The sequence below is a fragment of the Dipteris shenzhenensis genome, chromosome 22 (assembly GCF_047967505.1).
Source record: "Dipteris shenzhenensis isolate YYH24624 ecotype China chromosome 22, Dip_SZ_1.0, whole genome shotgun sequence".
NCBI classification, from domain to species: Eukaryota; Viridiplantae; Streptophyta; class Polypodiopsida; order Gleicheniales; family Dipteridaceae; genus Dipteris; species Dipteris shenzhenensis.
In genome coordinates this window covers 48,253,785-48,273,319 of record NC_141617.1, presented here as the reverse complement: position 1 = coordinate 48,273,319, position 19,535 = coordinate 48,253,785, and the positions used below count along the sequence as shown (strand labels likewise).

Below are 19,535 nucleotides of genomic sequence, written 5' to 3'. Positions count from 1 at the left end.
AGGGCTAGACATGATTGATTGTTATCTTCCTTGTCAGCTACTTCTCTACAACATTTGAGACCACTGGCTTTCCAAAAAACTTTCATTGCTCAATTATCCACTTCTCGGAACAATGGCTCCATTCCTGGTCAGACACCAGAGGAGAAGAATACTGGATAATCGTAGGACGATTTCCCCATTGTGAGATTATGATAATCAACTCCCTCTGCAATATAATAATTTAATGTCACAATCCTGGTGTTGTGTTACGGGTGTGCCTTCCAGAATATAGAACTTCGAACAGCACTGATAACCAGCATACTGGCATGCCATACAGTGGAGGCCCTTTTCATCGTCATATTTTTCATGCAACACAAGTCCAAGATTGGGCACACATACTTCCTCATGTGTAAAAGTACAAAATTTGAGCATTGTATGCGTACCTTTTCCTTGAGAATGTTTCCTACATCCATCACAAACATAGGTGCCGTTCTGCCATAGTTAGTCCATAAGCTGTATCCTTGCTTAATCCATGTTTGAACACCAGAATCTTATCATGGTCTTCCCACATATAAGCATCCGCATATATGTTTGACATCAACACATATGCTGCAGAAATCCTTCCATCCAATCTCACCGTATTTTCAAAAGCACATCTTCCAACTTCTACGTTCTTCCACTTTTGACAAGAATTCAATACCGTCAACCATACAAGAGCATTAGGTTGCATGGGCATCTTCTCCACCATTGTCAATGACTCTTCCACTAGACCTGCACGACTAAGGAGGTCAACCATGCAAGTGTAGTGTTCAACAGTAGGGATGATGCCATATTGCTTGGTCATATCCTGAAAGTACTTCTTGCCCTTGTCTACAAGACCCGCGTGACTGCATACTGTCAGAATGCTAAGAAAAGTGACCCCGTTTGGCTGAATGCCTTCATGCCTTATCCTCTCAAACAAATGAAACACAAGTTCACTCTCTCCCCACCGAGCATATCCAGCAATCAAAGAGCTCCATATTCCAATATCCCTTTTGGGCAATGCATCAAACAATTGTTTCGCATCAACCATGCTCCCACATTTACCATACATGTCAATGAGCCTCTTTGCCACTAGCGCAATTGTCTCAAGTCCAACCCTGCTAATTAGAGAATGTAGTTCCTTTCCGGTTTCCAAGGCTGCTGTATTGCCACAGGCTTTAAGGATGGCAATAAAGGCCAAGCTATCTGGTGTGAGACCCTGCTGCTGCATTCGTGTAAAAAGTGTAAAAGCCTCCTCACTTTCATCTTGCTTGGCATACCCCAAGATCATGGTAGTCCATGTAACTACATCATCATGAGGCAATGCATCAAACATGCTCCTTGCATCCTTCATGCTCCTGCATTTTGTATACATGTCCACCAAGGTGGTCCCCATAAATAAATCTGATTCAAGGCCACTCATTACTACTTGGGAATGCACAACTCTACCCTTCTCCAGCCATATTGTATCTGTCAATTTCCCATCAACTTGCTTCTCCTCTTCCAGAACTGCCAGGCTACTGCAAGCCTTCAATACACCAACAAAGGTTCGAGGGTCTGGTGTGAGACCTTTCTCCTGCATTGATGCATAGAAATCCAAAGCCAGCGCACCCTCTTCCTGCCTGCCATACCCCACAATCATGGCAGTCCATGTAACGACATCACAATACGGCAATTCGTGAAAGACATGACAGGCATCCTCCATGCTCCCACACTTTGAGTACATATCCACCAAGGCAGTTCCCACAAATACATTCAATGCAAAGCCATTATTTACTACTTTGCTATGGATGGCTCTACCTTTCTTCAGGGATTCTAAATTTTCCAATTTCCCATTAACTTGCTTGCCCTCTTCTAGTGCTGCCAGGCTACTGCAAGCCTTCAGGGCGGCAACAAAGGGTCGATGATCTGGTGTGACACCTTGTTGTTGCATTTGTACGTACATATCCAAAGCCAATGTACCTTCTTCCTGCTTGCTATACCCCAAGATCATGGTAGTCCACGTAAACACATCACGATGTTGCAAACCATCAAAGACACGCCGTGCATCTTCCATGCTACCACACTTTGCATACATATCTACCATGGTGGTCCCCACGAATACGTCTGACTCAGTGCCACTGTGAACGATATGATAGTGGATGGCTCTACCTTTCTCGAGGCAATCTACTTTTGTGAACTTCCCATCAACATGCTTCCCCTCTTCCCGTGCGGCCAGGCTACTGCAAGCCTTCAATGCACCAACAAAGGTTCGGGAACTTGGTTGGACACATTCCTGGTGCATCCGTGCATACAATTCCAAAGCCAAATCACCCTCTCCTTGCTTGGCATACCCTAGGATCATAATGTTCCATGATACCACGTCACGCTTTTGCATGTTGTCAAATACATGGCGAGCATCCACTAGGCACCCATGCTTCACATACATCTGCATCAAATTTTTTGTCTCAAACATGGCAAGCTCATTTAGACGTTCCACAGCGTGAATCAACCTCTTGTGTAGTGTATTTCCACCTTCGCCCGCACCAAAGGAATGACTGCGGAGGGGCAGCCTTAAGTGTACGCCCATAACCGATAAAAATGCAAGACGTGCTACCATAATCAAAATAAAGATAGTGATCTCTTTCAGGCGCAGAACATTATGGCGGGTCAAAACTATTTGAAGGCTGAGGTGTCATGACGTAGCCAACTGCCAGCGCTCCCTCGGCAGCACTTTGGTAGACAAGGACAGTCTGTGTGCTTGGACTACGGCAATCTCAGAATATTTGCTGCCAATTCCCCTTGAAATTGTCCGCCAAGCATCATGGCACCTGAAACTAGTGTTAGGTCCCGTTACAGCTTCGCGGCCTGTTTCACCAGTTCGCTGAAAACAAACTCGCGACCTCACGTGTTGGCTTTTCTAACTTTCAGCTTGTGTGTGTCTTTTACCCCCCTCCAACATGGCTATAAATCAATTCAGGAGCGCCACTCTCCCTCCATGCTTGAGCCCTCCCTAGAACGATTGCCTTGGCTTCCTCCATCTACAAGTCTTCAAGTCACTTCAAGCTTTCTAGTCGCTCATCCAAGTCTCGCATATTTGTTTGCGAGGAAGGCGCTTAAGCCGATTCGCCTGTTGTTAACTGTTGAAGCCGTGCCTGAAAAAACAAATTGCTATCCATAAAGCCATTTGCCAAAAAAGCAGGTTCACCTGTTTAATAAAATTTCGTTGTCCTATTGAAAGGGCTTTATGCCTGCCTAACGGGTTTTATACCTGCCGGTGAAGAGATTGTCGTCTACTGGATCTGTTTATAAAAATAAAGCAAAAAAAAAAAGTCCATAAAGTTGACATCAAAACTTTGCAGGTATCAGTCGTAAGACCTTTAAGAAAAAATAACTCCGATTTACCCTTCAGTTTTAAATTATAGTTTTTCTTTTTAAAAAGGCAATGGCTTTGCACAGTGTGAGAGCATGCAAATAACTATAGAACCTTGGCAAAGCCTAATGGATCTTACGAGTCCTCAAAGCATTTCTTTTTTAATATTTCTTACTAAACAATCGACAGTGTCTAAAGACGCGTAAAACCCATAAGTTGGAGCCAAGTGCTTTCATACATACATGCACCCTTGTCAATTAAGGCTCTGTTCAAAAGAAATTTAAGGACAATTTCTACATCCATTTAGTTGAACAAGGTAAATTACATTCATGAGGCTTGCCCTAGAGATATGGTGAAGGTTGTGTAAACCAGTGAATGGTCGGACCAATAAATGAAATTAGTTCCTGTTCGTTGATGTTTGTTGAATCAATAGTTGAGCCGTATATTATCGTTGGTTGATTAATTAATTGCTTCATTTTGTGCTTTTGCATAAAGTCATAAAGTTGTTTCGTGTGCTTGAGTTGGCACAACTGTAATTGATGTTGAAGTGTCCTATGATTGTTGTTGTTGTTGTGGGGTTAATGTTTTGCAGAAGACTTTCCAACGAAGAAAGAAGTGTTGTAGTTTGCGCAGCAGGTGATTTGTAGATGTTGATGACCATTATTCTAGTTGACGTATGATTTGTGAGAGCCGTCAGTAAGCATTCACATCCTTTGTCGTAGATGTATTTTTCTTCTTGCAATTGTAGTTCTTCTTTGAAGCATGATGTTCCGACTCCATTATTTTTTTCAAGCATGTGAAATTTGGTAAGAAAAGTGTATTTGATCTGTTGTCATGCAGTTCTTGTAAACATAGGATTGTTGCACTGAGGAGACTCTTATCATCATGAAGTATGTCCTCTTGATGTGATGTTTGTGCATGTGTGTTGAGGGATTGTAATGTTGGGTTGAGAAGTTAATTTCATGTAGGAGACATTGTCATTCGGTCTTTAGTCGTTTAATTTCTTTGAGGACATTGTTGTCTACTTTGATGTGCTTTGGTTCAAGGGGCTTGATGAGGAATAGGTTTTGTGGGTTGTGGATACATGAGATAGCTGTGTATGCTAGTATATGCAATTTGATAAATCAAGTGGGTCGAAGGCAATGTAATCTCCTTGCAAAGTGATGAATTGTTCTAGCTGTCTGCAGCAGGCTGTATAGGGAATTAGCGTCGTGAAACGGTGTTTAAATCGTTTTTACCTATTTGGAATTCCCTTGTAATTTGCTGTATTGGAGTCCAAGTGGATGGAATGTTGTTGTTGTAAAGGAATGAGTTCCTCAAGCGTGATTGCTTTCCTATGTCTTTGTTGGTAAAGAGCACCCAAACAACAAGTTGTTCAGTGCTTGTGTTAGATTGTTTGAAGATGCCGTCAGCACTGTTTACCAAGCCATCGGGAATGTCCAAATTTTCGGAACATATTTCAACTATCATCCCCGGTTTTAAATGTAGTGCTTTGTGCAATCCCGCTGTGTTTTTTGGGTCGGTTGAAATTGTAATGGTTTTGCTACATGTTTTGTGTTTCCTGTCAACTGCCTGAAGAATATGTGGGGGCTCTTGGATTAAGTCAAAATTTTCTTAGTTGTGAATACCCTTTGTAGCTTTAGTGTACACAAAATGTGGAATATTTTGTTTTTCCATAGGTTTTTTGAGGTATTTTTCATTTATGTAAGAGATGTCTTCTAATGTGTGTTTCCCAACTCTAATTTTATTGTGTACATGACTGTTTTGGCTATTAGTTTGCCACATTGGAGTGTTAAGTTCGTACAAGGACACTTTGTCTTTCCAAAAGGATGACATCATTGATGTGTTTGTGGGTTGCTCCATAAAAATCCATGAATCTTTTATTGGTCTAGCTTGACATAGATCTCCACATCTAGCAGTGGTTCACATACTTCACCATGGACAGGCAGATTGAGATCAGGAGGATCTCCTCAAAGCAATGCAGAAGAGAACATCAACTCCTCCAAATGGTTTGAGATGGTTGTGTCTGATTTCTCGCAGGCACATGTTTGCGACAACTAATGTGCTATGGCCTATCAAGGAGACCTCATCGAAAACAACTAGTTCCAGCTCTTTATAAAGTTGCGATAGCTCTTGTAGTTTTTCCATAGAAAGACTTATGTAGTGAGATGCCATTAGTGATAAATTTAGAGTTGAGTGAATTATCGTGCCACCAATGTTGAATGTTTCTTTTCTTGTGTAAGCCAGTAAGAGTACTTTTGGCATTGCAAGTGTCTTTGTGGGAGTCATGCCTTAGAAGTGCTTGAACTATAACCAGTAGTGTAAATGTTTTGCCTGTCCTAGCATTGCATGTTAGGAAAGATGGAATTTCTTTGTTGGACTTACTCTTTTTTTGACCATCATGTCCTTGAGAATTAGTTGTTATTCAATGTTTAGCCTTCTAAATGTGCTATAGTAGTCCTTGTTTGGTAGAAATTTCTATGTTAGTAAAGTTGCACTGTGGAATTGATTTTTTCTTGTTTGGTTTTGCATTTTAATGACAATGTCATATGCATTGACATTTTCATGTGTGGAATGATTGCTAAAGGATGTTGAGGGATTTGAGGTCCTTGTGGAATTTGTATTTTTTTTTGGAATGAGCTTGAATAAATTTTCCTTGTTTGTGTCAATGATTTGTTTATGGTCATTGTACATGTCATGCCATGTAGCGGTGTTTTGGTCCAATGTTGGCTCGACATTGTGGTATGGTAAGAAGAGTATGCATTGCTCCCTCTAGTAGTTCTCTAGATTAGTGTCCTGATTGTAGTTATTGAATCGCACTACTTTTGCCTTCGTCTTTTTTGCCCTTTTTCCAAAAATTGTGTAGTCAATGGCAAAGAAGTGGAGATTCATTTTACATTTTAAGTACTTAGCAACGATGTTGTCAAAGAAAATGTCAGTGCTTTCTGGATGTAGACATTGCAGTTGTTCTTGACGCTTCAGTAGCAAGGTTTGTTCTTTGGGAAGGTTTGTGTTAATGTATGTAAATTGTCTTGTGGGCTTGTAAGTGGCAAAGAGAGTGCCAAAAACACTACTTGTTGCAAGCTTATGTGTTGAGTAGTTCTCTAGATTAGTGACCTGATTGCTCCCTCTAGTAGTTCTCTAGATTAGTGACCTGATTGTAGTTATTGAGTCGCACTACTTTTGCCTTCGTCTTTTTTGCCCTTTTTCCAAAAATTGTGTAGTCATTGGCAAAGAAGTGGAGATTCATTTTACATTTTAAGTACTTAGCAACGATGTTGTCAAAGAAAATGTCAGTGCTTTCTGGATGTAGACATTGCAGTTGTTCTTGACGCTTCAGTAGCAAGGTTTGTTCTTTGGGAAGGTTTGTGTTAATGTATGTAAATTGTCTTGTGGGCTTGTAAGTGGCAAAGAGAGTGCCAAAAACACTACTTGTTGCAAGCTTATGTGTTGAGTATTGAGTATTGCATTGCCAACCTACCGAATGCATTCATTTGGTGGGCTATTAGAGCTTACACTTTGTGCTAGGGCCACTTTGACTACTTCTGTGGTTTCTTTGTCTATTTTGGTAATGTATGATGTGCATATGTTGCAGCTCCATGGGGGTTGAGTATGAATTGTACATTTGTGTTTGTTGCCCACAACTTTGACAATGTAGGATTGAAATTGTTTGTGAATATATCCTTTGGATGTTTTTTTCAAAAACAACATTGGTTGTGAGATGGATGCTTCTAGAGTTAATATGTATTCATCTTCTGAAATGTAGATTGTGCAAGAATGAATTATAATCTAGTGACAATGTACTCTTAAATTGATGTGTTTCATGTTCTTCTTTAGAACATTATTGTTGGAGGAAGCTTTCAAAGGGAGAAGTAGTTGCGTCTTTGTCATGGGAGGCCGTGGAAAACCGAAGCAACAATGCCATGGAAAACCAAAGCGATAATGCTTTCTTTTTTTAAAGCATGTTTTGCGATGTTTATGTGTTTGGATTTCACGTGTTGCAAGGGGAACATGGAAATGTCAGTAGTAATGTATTTGTTGACAAATGATTTGATTTTTGAATTTGTTAAAATTCCAAAAGTAGGTGGCTTTTCAATCCACAAAAGGCCAAATCATGTTGAATCCCTCTATTTTGAAACTCCGTCTGACGAAGAAGAAATTGTTCACCCTTCCCAATATGCTTGCATCTTTTTTGAGCAAATATTTCAACGCTTGGAATCAATGAACATAGTATTGGGTTGTTGTGATGGGATCTGAACAGATCAACTACTACTGATGTGCTTCAATGCTTGTATTTGGATGTTTCTCTGATTCTATTTTAGGGTTCAACTTTTGGAGGAAATCTATTAGTGGTGTCCACGACTTCTTTGCAGTAGTTACAAAAAAAGACGGTGACCCCAATTTCCTTAGCATTGCAAAAATGTTCTTCTTTAGATGGAACTTGTAGTTTGCAGAAGTCTAAAGATGAGTGAAGTCTTAATAACCTATGCTTGATTGTAATAGCTTTTCTATAGTAGATTTTGATCTTCTTGAGACCATGCATTGTACACAAATTTTCTTTTTACAATTGTGTAAGAGATCATTCATTGAGGAGTAAAGTGTGTGAAGCACTTTGTCTAGTTTTCTCTATTGTAGCCTTTTTTGAAAGCTTCAGTCCATTATAGTGCAACAAAGTAAATGATACTCCAAATATTCCATGGAAGCGTTCAAGAATGTCTACAATCAATGCATAGGAGGCTGATGAATTATTCAGTAAAGTCTGCACATCATGAATACTTTAAGACGATTGATCATTAGACTTTGTGGACAATATGTGCCATGGAGTATTTCTTGCTTTAGATTGATACATAATGTGATCAAACACAATACTTACTAGTTGCTCATAACTGAAACTTGGAAATAATTCTTGAAGGAACATTAGTGCATCTGTGTTCATTGGATTCTTAACAATGAAGTTGCTATTCTTTGCCAATTGCTTGCTTTGAAGAATCAGGTATAAATTCATTTTGTAATGATGACTAAGAGTGAAGACAATGGAAGAAAGCAATTGTGTAATTTTCAAAAGTTACACATGCAAAACATGAAAGTAGGGAAGAACATGTTATGAGTTCAAAGATGTACATCAAGCATTGGACTCAAATGCAATAACAAATGTTGAGCTATTAACAGTGAAGCTTCCACTAGGTTTAGTTTTTTTGAGTTTGCTACGTGCTACCATAAGGTCTTCTTCATATAGTTGAAGAAATGGAAACCCTAAGCGGAGTACAATATCAACATAAGGTCCCCTAATATGCACTGGCACTAGATCGCCCCTTCACAATATCAGCTGTTAAATAAGGAATTTGCACAATAGTTTGTGCACTCTTGCAAGAGAAGCAATAAGGGTGAGTAGGATCTCGGCTCACACGCAAGCCACCGCAAGACTTGCATTCATGCTCAATCAAATCTGCATTGACGTTAATGAAGTATAGAATGCCAAAGACCTACACCACATCACACGTTTTCTTGTTAGAATATGTATACCCAAAAAAGGCTACGACAAATTGAAAGGGAAGAAACTTACTTAGGTCCCATAGTCTAAGCGTGAGACTTGGCTCATGAAAGCAATCTGCAAGTGATCTTTCATTGACCCATCAGGAACCTCAGCCAATATTGTGAAGTCAAAGATACAAATTGTGCCTTTGGCTTTCAAGAATGACACATTCTTCAACACATACATAACCACACCCTCTTCATTGAATTCTTGAACCAATTGAGTGAGAGTGGGTTTTTGTTCATTTACAAAGGAAAGCTATGAGTAGGAAAAAAAAGGTGAAGTTAGAGTGGAAGCTTGTCGCTTAAGTAAAGCAAAGCAAGTAAAAAATGGTTAAGTGGACTTACTGCTGCAGCTCTACCCTCAGTGCGTGGACGATCCACAATGATGATTTGATCTACCATGCCCTCCTCGATTGCAACCTTTATGATCACAATAGCAATTGTGCACATGACTTGAGATACAGATTCATTGTTGTGGTTCATGATAATAGTAGCCCAAGGTACATAAGTGCAAAGGGAGTGGTCATGAGGAATTCAAAGGTTTCCTTCAAAAGGTTTGCCTCTAATGATGCATGTAGTTGGATCAACTAATAGAGAGAATCTAGAAGGAATGAGCAATGCCATAGTGCAAGTGCAAAACTTGTTGGTTAAGTCTCCTTTCAAATATGTAGGATATTTGGCATTTGGAACCTTATATGTGCCATACTTGGCAAGTAACCTCCCTTCAAAGACAAATCGATGTGGTGCTCACTCCGATAGTTGAGTTATGCTTAGAAGTACTAAGGAATTTCCCCCCCCCCCCTACAAAGTTCTCCTTGGTTGGAATGAACTTGACATTAAAAATTTATAAAGCACTTGTATTGCTCATTTCTATATAAATGTTGTTAAACCTTCTACAAACAAACTTGAAAGAAATGTATAAAAATTGCACAAGGAAAAGTACTTTTTAACATAATGACAATGCAACTACTAACTTTGAAATTGTTGTCAATAAGAGTAAAATATTCATATCATAGTTTCATGATCAATCCCAAAGTGACATAAGCAAAGATAAAAGCTCATAAAAAATATTCGATCAGAGTCAATGTTAATAAATTAGCCACACCATTTTTTGTGGGGGTAGACTTCTCCATGAATAGTGTCACGTGCTTATGTTTACTTGTACATTCAACACAAGCACTAATTTTACATCTAAAGTTAACGTACTCTGTATTTTTACGTAGGAGCTTCTTCATTGAAGGGAAAACATAAAGTCATCTAGTCAACATCCAATACTTTGACAAAATATGAAGAGGGGAGAGGAGAAGAGTGGAGATGAGGAGAGAGGGCACAGCTAGATTAGTTGAAAATGTAGAATATATACAAACCCATTCAGGGTTAGGGTTAGGGCATCTAACCCTTTCCTTTATAGCACTCTATAAGTGTTAGTGCTATTCACATATGATCACATGATGTTGAGCGTGATCTCTCAACACCTTCCCCCAAGATCAACATCATGAAGTAGGCCTTCCCTCAAGATGATGATTCTGGGGAATCAAAGAAGGACTGAACATTACATTCCATTACACCCCTTTAATGGGAATGTCCTTCCTCTGTGTCAAACCAAGAGCTTGTTGGTGTTTCTTGAAAAGCTCTTTACCAAGTGGTTTAGTAAAGATGTCTGCAACATTCTCTTTGCTATCACAATGCTACAGTGTGATGTCACCAAGTAACACTCTTTCTCTGATGAAGTGCTCTCTGATATCAATGTGCTTTGTCCTGCAGTGATATATTGGATTCTTGGCCAGTGCTTGAGCCGATTGATTATCACAGTATATTGTTGTTGGCTTTGACTCATCGAAGTAATCAGTTTCTGACAATAGTCTTCTAAGCCATATAGCCTCACATGCACCTGTAGTGAGTGCTCTATATTCTACTTTAGTAGAAGACAAAGAAATAGTTGGTTGTTGTTTGATAACCATGATATAGCACCTTGACCAAGGAAAAATGCATATCCCTATGTGGATCTCCTGGTCTCATGATCTCCAACATAGTCACTATCACAGTATCCATGCAACCTTGGATGACTTCCTTTGTATTCTATTCCAAACTGTCTTGTACCTCTGATATATCTTAAGACTCTTTTGGCTACATTCTAGTGAGACTATTATGGATTTGTCATAACTTGTGCAAGTGGACTTACTGCATAACAAATATCTGGCTGTGTGATAGTTAGATATATAAGAGATCCGATGAGCTGCCTGTAGTACCTGCCATTTACTATAGGCTTTTTTGAATCTTTTGTAAGTTTCAAGCTCTGTTCCATTCTCTCCAGAACTCAATTTCAAGACAATAGTGCATAAGTCCAAGATCTTTCATGTCAAACTTTGCAGGATAAGTCTTGTTTTAGCTTTTTGATGAAGCTATCCTTGCTTTTGGTTACAATCAAATCGTCTACGTACAAAAGTGCAATAGTAATGTCTTCCCCTAGAACTTTGTAGTAGAGAGTATGATCTGCATTGGATTTCACGTATCCCAGATCTAAAAAAGACTTGTCGATTCTATTGTACCAATTTTTGGGTGCTTGATTTAAGTAGTAGACAGTTTTCTTAAGATGGCAAACCTGATTCTCTTTTCCTGGTTCAACATAACCTATTGGTTGTTGCATGTAGACTTAAGTCCTTGTCTAGATAACCACATAGAGCTGGTACACATTCCATCAGTTGAGTGTCGCTAGTGATATCAAGAATCGTATGGAATCCATCTTTGCTACTGGAGCATAAGTCTCATCATAATCTTGACCATATTGTTGTGCAAATCCTTTTGCAACTAGTCTGGCTTTGTATCTTTGAATACTTCCATCTGGATTGTACTTCACTTTGTATACCCATTTGTTTGCTGTGGCCTTCTTTCTTGGTGGAAGGTCACAAAATTTCCAAGTATTATTCTTATACAAAGCATCCATTTCTTCATTCATAGTAGTTTGCCATTTTGGCTTGTCTATTGCATCTTCGAAGTACATTGTCTCTTTTGTAGCCATGATGGTAGTCATAAGAGCATAGTTGGTGGTTTCAATCTGAATTGTTTTGCCTTTCTGAACATATGTCAATCTGGCTAGAGGTCTACTGCATCTTCGAAGTACACTGGCTCTTCTGTAGCCATGATGGTAGTCATAAGAGCATAGTTGTTGGTGGTTTGTTTTGCCTTTCTGAGCATATGTCAATCTGGCTGGAGGTCTGATTTCCCTAGTAGACCATCTAAGTTGTTGTGGCTCTACTTGGGGTGTTTCTGGCAATTCTCGCTCTTCTTCATCAATCATTTATGTAGCTGACTAAGTAATCTGTGAGTCTATCTCCTGTGTATTTGAGGTTTTCCATTCTAATTCCTCATCAAAGATTACATCTCTGGAGATAATGACCTTGCGGGGGTTGATGGGATTATACAACTTGTATGCTTTGCTTTCTTCACTGTAGCCAACCATGATGCATTTGCATGACTTCGCATCCAATTTCCTACGATGATCATCATGTATGTGGGCATATGCTATGCAACCAAATATGCAGAGATGCCCAATGTGTGACTTGTGTCCAGTGAATTCTTCATAAGGTGTCATACCCTGAATCGGTTTGGTAGGAAGTTGATTAAGCAAGTAGTTTGCAGTGGCTATCACTTCTGCCTAATACTAATTCGGAAGATGCTTCAGTTGGTTCGCTTTTGTTTGCCAAAGTAGCATGCTTCACAAACTTTTCCAAGAAACTGTAACTTTGGAATCTCGATTGCCATATTTTGATTCCTGAGATCTAGCAAGCTGTTGAAATTGACATGTCCATATATCTTGTGCCATTTTGTGGATAGTGGCATCTGTTGTGGCTGAGCTGACATGGCATGCATATCTAGTACTATAGCTAGCATTCTATACAAACGTCCTTTCTTGACACCTTTTTCTACTGGCTGCAATCTTCTAGATTTTTCTGTGATAGTGCATTCATCTTTGTTGAAGATGACTCGATAGTTGTGTTCCATCATTTGACCTATTAGACAAGAGGTTCTTGCTGAGCTTTGGAACATCGAGGACATCTTTCACCAATTCTTTCATACCAGTGAAATTGTTCATGGGGATAATGCCTGTCCCTTGAACTCGATTTGGTGTATTATCTATTGTGGAGATGACAATCTTTTGACCTTCTAATGGTTTCATCTCTATGAACCATTTCTGATGATTTGTCATATGAGATGATGCACCACGGTCGATGTACCAAGGATACTGATATGCTTGGTCAACTTGATAGCCGAAATTCTCTTTTGAATAGAAATCAGTATAGGATCACATGATGTTGAGCGTGATCTCTCAACACAAGATCAACATCATGAAGTAGGCCTTTCCTCAAGATGATGATTCTATGGAGATGACATTATTTTGACCTTCTAATGGTTTCATCTCTGTGAACCATTCTTGATGATTTGTCATATGAGATGATGTACCAAGAATCCTGATTTACTTGGTCAACTTGATAGCCAAAATCCTCTTTTAAGTAGAAATCAGTATATGATCACATGATGTTGAGCGTGATCTTTCAACACCTTCCCTCAAGATCAACATCATGAAGTAGGCCTTCCCTCAAGATGATGATTCTGGGGAATCAAAGAAGGACTGAACATTACATTCCATCATACTTGTTACCTACTTGTTAACATGAATAAAAAATAAAGAAAAGGACTTGTTTATACCTTGTGCATAAGCCTCTGCAGCAACACCTTGGAAGGAGTTCTTCAACCAGTGCCTTGGAGTTTTCCTTATTGAGGAACTTTTCAATAAAATTTCCTTTGGGGGTCTACTTGCACAAGCAATCACCAAGGGAGTTGAGCTAGCATGAGGGGGAGATGGACTTCTCTTCACATGAAAGAGCAAGCAAAATTCACAGGGACACTACCTGAAGTGTTGCACACAAATTAGAACTTTTGCATAAATATCATTTCTTGAAAACAGAAATAGATTATGACAGCAATCTAAGATAGGATCCTTATACAACTTTGCACTAAAAAGTAAAAGGCAAAGAGACTCTTAGATTGTCTCGACAGAAGATTTTTTTAACATGGAGTACCCATACTAATGAAGCTGCTAAAGTTATTGACACCTATGTTCAAGGAATTTGTCAAGCTATAGTAAATGTAAGAGCTCGTTCTTCTTCCAAGGAGCTCGATCATGCAACATTTCTACAAAAACAAGTGTAATGGATAACACAAGAACTAGTACCTGTGCACATGACATGCACACAGGATTCAATCCAAGAAGACAAAATTGTGCCGAATCCCCTCCAATTTGTTTGCAACTATTTATTGTCCGCAAAACCTCCAAACAACTTACTTAGTAGAACACAAATCGAATCGCCATAACCATCCATGGTCTGCAACTTGCTCATAAAATCTACAAGGAGGAAATGTAGTAGAAGAAGAATTAAATCATGATGACAGCCATTCCAATCCATGAAAGCGTTCGAATCCTTGCATTGGTAACCTACACAAGTGTTAGTTCTAATAAACACGCCGTCAACCACTACTCTACAAAAGCATTCAACACACTTAATTGTCCCATGTGTAAAAAGCCATAAGTCTTCAAACCACCCTGCCACTTGTCTACGTGCTATAAAAAATAGCAAAATTACAAGAATTCCCTAATTTCGGCTTTGCAAAATTGGAATGAGTGCAAAAAATTCAAGGTTACTTCAAAGCGGGTAGCCTCTAACTAACCTTGAGAGACATGCTTATTATCACTGGTAGCACTCTATATTTCAGAGTCCTTGATATGCCTTTATTAATCCATTCATTATGTTGGGGTAAAGGGCAGTGTGCCCACCCACTTGTACAGTGCCCATGTATACTCATATATATATGATAGAGGAATAAGCTGGAGTAGCTTTTGCTCCACCACTTTTGGGTGTCTCCTATCCCTTTGTGTGTGTGCTCTCCTCTTCCACAACTGGTTTCAGAGCCCATGGCATTCGATCTACGAAGAGCCCAGTCGGTGAGCATGTACATAGATGAAGTTGCCGGGCACTGGTCGTTGAAGGCGTGTGGAGAGCCGCGTGACGTTGGCAGTTTGTTGGAGGTTGCTAGTGTTGCAGCTGGCTGGCCTTGTGAGCGAAGTGGTGCTCGTGGCTGTGAGTCGTAGCTATGAGTTGTGGGTGTCGATGGAGCCGTAGAGGTACTATGTATGCTGGGGAGAGGCTGGAGTAATGGAGTCCATCGGGAGTAGGCTGCTATGTTCTGGCGTTGAAGGCGCGGTCCTTCTAGCTACGAGCTAAAGGTTGTTGTGTCGAACTTCTACCGTGCTGTCGGGCTGCAAGAGCATTACGTTGAGCGCTGGACTATGGCGGTGGACTATGGCTATTAGAAAAAGTCACGGTTGGTGGAGCAATCGCCGCGCTGCTATTCATTGCAACAAGGCGTTAGTAGAAAAAGTCACGGTTGGTGGAGCAATCGCCACGCTGCTATTTATTGCAACGAAGTAGGCTAGCCTATAGTTTGAATGGGCTCGTGGCCGGCACAGGCTATGAAGCCTCTTTGAACACAAAGTTGTAGAGGGAGATCTTGGGCATTGGCGTCTGCGACTAACAATCCATCAGCGGGGATTCGATCGCCGATACGGAGCTCTACGATATCTCCGACCACAATGTCGAATATGGAGACTGTTGTTTTCCGGCCCCCTCCCACGACTTGCACTGGACATTTTGTAGAAGTACGCCTTGTGGACATTAGCTGTGGATAGGCTGATTTGAGGCTGTTGCTTGGGCACTTTGCGGGACTGGTCATATGCCATTTTGCAGTCTTGCACAAGGAGCTTTCGATCTGTACATCACTTTGGCAGTGGCATTGACACATGCTTTGACAGCGGTACATGCCTGGTTGAGATGCATTGACAGTTCGTTGGATGCATGGTTATTTGCCTATGTTGGATACATATGGTGGTACGGTGATGTATTGAGATCCTGTCAGATTAGCATTGTTTGGAGCACATTTCGGGGCTGTTTTGCCAGTGCTTTTGGCCTATTTTATTGCTGATCTGTGAGCATTCTTGGGGCTGATTTGGTTGGGCATTGTACTTGCCATTTTGCTGGTGTTGCAGTTGACATACGGGGTGATCTGCTGCATGTATTTTGATCATTTTTGGGGCTGTTTTTTTGCCGGAGCAGATGAGTGCTGTAAAGGGCAGCAAACATTCAAGGAAGCTGCTGTTGCTGTTTTTATGACAAAACAGTCATTTTCAGGACTGAATATCTCTTTCCTGGTGTGGAATTGCACTTTGTGCCGAACTGGAAAGTTGTAGTTCACAGAATATACTACAACTTTGCTTTTGGAATTAAGTTGATCCGGTATAAGCTGCAGGAGTTACAGCCTCTGCAAAACCACAAAAAGTTGCAGTCTACTGTCTATTTGTGACCAATGTGCAGGAAGCTGTTTTTCAGGTGAGAATATCTGAGAATCCACAAGGATTTGGCTCTTGAGGTCAACTGATAAGTTGTAGATCTTTCTACCAGCTACAACTTTGCTGTTTACAGCTTTGGCATCCAGTCTTTCAGTGAAAAGATATCGCTGTTCAAAAACAGGGACAGCGTGTTATTTTGCCCAAAGTGGCTGTGAGGTATTGTTGTAGGAATTTCTCTTGCACAACAGTGAATTGGGAACTCACAGTAAATTATAGAAAGTGATTGGGATCTCACTTCAGTCCAAGGGCATTATTGGCATTTTCGTAAGTCACTTTGGCACATTTGGCAAGTGGTGAATGCTTGATTTTGTTGCCAAAGGATTGCACACTTGAGGTGATGCATTGGTGATGCAGTAAATGCCATTTCGATGCATTATGGATTTGCATTGGTGGATGCCGCACTGATGTTTATGGATAGTTGAGCTGGGCTCCTATTGCCATTGGTTGAGCAGGCATTGCTCATTTGGTTCAGTGCATTTCTTACTTGGATTGCTAGGCATTGGCAGGTTACTGGGCTGCATATATTCTTGTTTATGCCTCTTTATGGCTGAGTGCTTTTGAGCATTGGATCAGCTAGTTTATTTGGAAACCTGATTGGTCTGGACAACACTATATTTTTTGGTCATTTGGGTTGCCTATTGCACTATACTGCTCTTTGGTTGTGAGCTATTGTGCCACAGATATGGCATCTACAGCTGGTAGTGCCCTCTTTCATATTGAGAGGTTGGATGGATCAAACTTTCAGTATTGGAAAGAGCAGATTTATGATGTGTTAGTGTAGAAGAGGCAGCATAAGCCCATTCAATGCAAAGGTATCAAGCCTAATAGCATTAAACAGAGTGATTGGGATGACATGGATGAGCAAGCATGCTCTATCATTCAATCATCACTCTCGAAGTCAGTCTACTTGCAGGTACAGGATGGTGTACAGGGTGTAGACTACCATGCATATGAGTTCTATACTCGTATATGCCGGATGTATGACCATGATAGTGTTATGTTACAGCATGATGGGCTGAAATACAGCCTTGATATGCACTCCAAAGGTCGATCAATTGGTAGAAACAGGTCATGTTCAAGGGGGAATTCCAAGAGTAAGACTAGCTCTCGGACTTGTGTTAGATGTTTCTATTGTGGAAAGTATGGCCACATGAAAAAATATTGCTGGAAATGGCTGAGAAAATACAAGAAGAAGAGCAAGGTTAAGAATGACAGGAAGAAGGAGAAGAAGCATGTTGAGCTTCAAGGCGTGGATGCTAGGGTTTCCACTGATAGTAGCAGTGATGAAGGCATTCTTTTGTCTATGTCTGACACCTCCTTCTTGGCCATTGATGTACCCATTCTCGGTGATTGGATGTTAGATCCATGTGCTTCATGTCATATGACCCCTCATAGGTCATGGTTCAGTGCATATCAGGAATGCATTGTGGAGAGTGGTTTGATGGGCATTGATCATTCTATGGATGTCTATGGTTATGGGGATATCCACCTTGTTATGCCTAGTGGCTCTATTCTTGTTCTACAAAGGGTTAGACATATACCAGGACTTGCTACGAGCAAGATCAGTACTGGACAGTTGGTTGAGGTAGGTTATCATGTCTCTTTGGGTGATCATGCATGGAAGATTGCTAGAGGCAATCTGGTTATGGCTAGGGGATCACGGGTTGGATTCTCTTATGCATTGCATGTATCAGGTGTCCAGGATAAGATGCTTATGATTAGTAAGCAGCCATCAGCTAGTTTATGGTATGCCAGACTTGGACATATGTCTACTGTAGGTATGGAAGCCCTTACAACATTGAGATACATTCCTGTTATGGATGTCTCTCAAATTTTATGTCATGATTGTGATGATGGTCAGCAGTCAGGATCCTCCTTTGTGAGGAAGACAATCAGTGAGAGGTATCTTGAGCCATTGCAGTTGGTTCATAGTGCAGTTTGTGGGCCTATGCCTACCATTTCACTGGGTGGCGCCTCTTACTTTGTGACATTTATTGATGTTGCTACAAAGTACATATGGGTATATCCGATTCGGCAGAAGCATGATGTATATGATACATTTCAGCGCTTCTTAGGTAATGCTGAAAATCAGTCAGGAAAGAAGCTATTGAGCTTGATGACTGATGGTGATGCAGAGTTTACCTCTTCTAGATTTCAGCATCTATGTGACACACTTGGTATCAGGAGGGTGTTGACCACTCCTCATCTTTCTGCTCACGATGCCTTAGCAGAAGGCATAAATCGGATTCTATTGGACAGGATGGGTAGCATGCTACGGTATGCAGGTCTTACCGAATGCTATTGGGCTGAGGCATGTAAGACAGCTGCATACTTGCTTAACAGGTCACCCAGGAGATCTCTGAATGGTAGAGTGCCATTTGACTTCTTGACAGGCACGACACCATGTTATGAGCATTTACGTGTGTTTGGCTGCGAGGCTTATGCTCATGGTTCCCGATCGAGGAGGTGTATCTTCCTTGGATAGTCCAGTAAGGACTACAGGTTATGGGATTCTTCAACTAGAGAGTTGATACACAGCCATAATGTCTATTTCAGAGAGGATGCTATGTTTAGATAGCCCAGGACTGTGGATAGCAGGAGAGTGGTATTCCAGGAGGGTGTAAGTGCACTGATACCTCCGAATTCTATGCAGGGATAGCCCATATCCCTTGGAGTGGGAGGTTTTTCCCACGGTGAGCAGGTTATAAAGTTGGGACAGCCACGATTACTTCCTGATTTTGGTCAGAGACGGTCAGATGTCTCTAGTATTCCACAGGTTTATACTCCTATGGAGATTGTTGATGCATCTTCTATGGACAGTTACAGTTTACTCCCAGGATGCAGTGTGCCTCTTGCAGATGAGGATGAGGCTATGCATGGTGAGGAGGATACCTTGGCTAATGATGCCCGGTATGATCCATTGGCTGGTTATGCTAGGACAGATGTGGTTTCTGCAGTTATTGACTCGGGTCATATTGCGCATGGGCAGAAATCATTGATGTGTTTGCTTCGTAAGTGCCTCCATGGCCAGAAGCAATCCCCTCGAGCTTGGCTTCATAGGTTTGATACCGTTATGAGAACTCAGGATGTGATGCGCAGTGAGACAGGTTATGGTCTCAGTATTCAGGAGGTTGCTATCCTTCTGAGGTTACTTGTCATATGGTTCCTTATGGACAGGGATGCTTT

General features: G+C 40.7%; 2 protein-coding genes across 2 annotated transcripts in view; both read right to left on the bottom strand.

Annotated features, from left to right (window-relative positions):
- Positions 1-451: 451 nt before the first annotated feature.
- LOC147888213 (pentatricopeptide repeat-containing protein At4g13650-like) lies at positions 452-2,569 on the bottom strand. Its single transcript, XM_087393306.1, has one exon. The coding sequence runs from the start codon at positions 2,567-2,569 to the stop codon at positions 452-454; it is 2,118 nt and encodes a 705-aa protein (XP_087249432.1).
- Positions 2,570-3,095: 526 nt separating this feature from the next.
- LOC147888212 (uncharacterized) overlaps positions 3,096-19,535 on the bottom strand; it is a 44,480-nt gene continuing 28,040 nt past the window's right edge. The window contains exons 4-5 of the mRNA XM_087393305.1: positions 3,251-3,281; positions 3,096-3,134 (exon numbers count right to left, since the gene is read on the bottom strand). Of these exons, the coding sequence (XP_087249431.1) occupies positions 3,096-3,134; positions 3,251-3,281 (70 nt within the window). The remainder of the gene's footprint in view (positions 3,135-3,250; positions 3,282-19,535) is intronic.

Coding starts and splice junctions, on each gene's coding strand:
- LOC147888213 (XM_087393306.1), bottom strand. CDS start 2,569: ATGGGCGTACACTTAAGGCTGCCCCTCCGCAGTCATTCCTTTGGTGCG.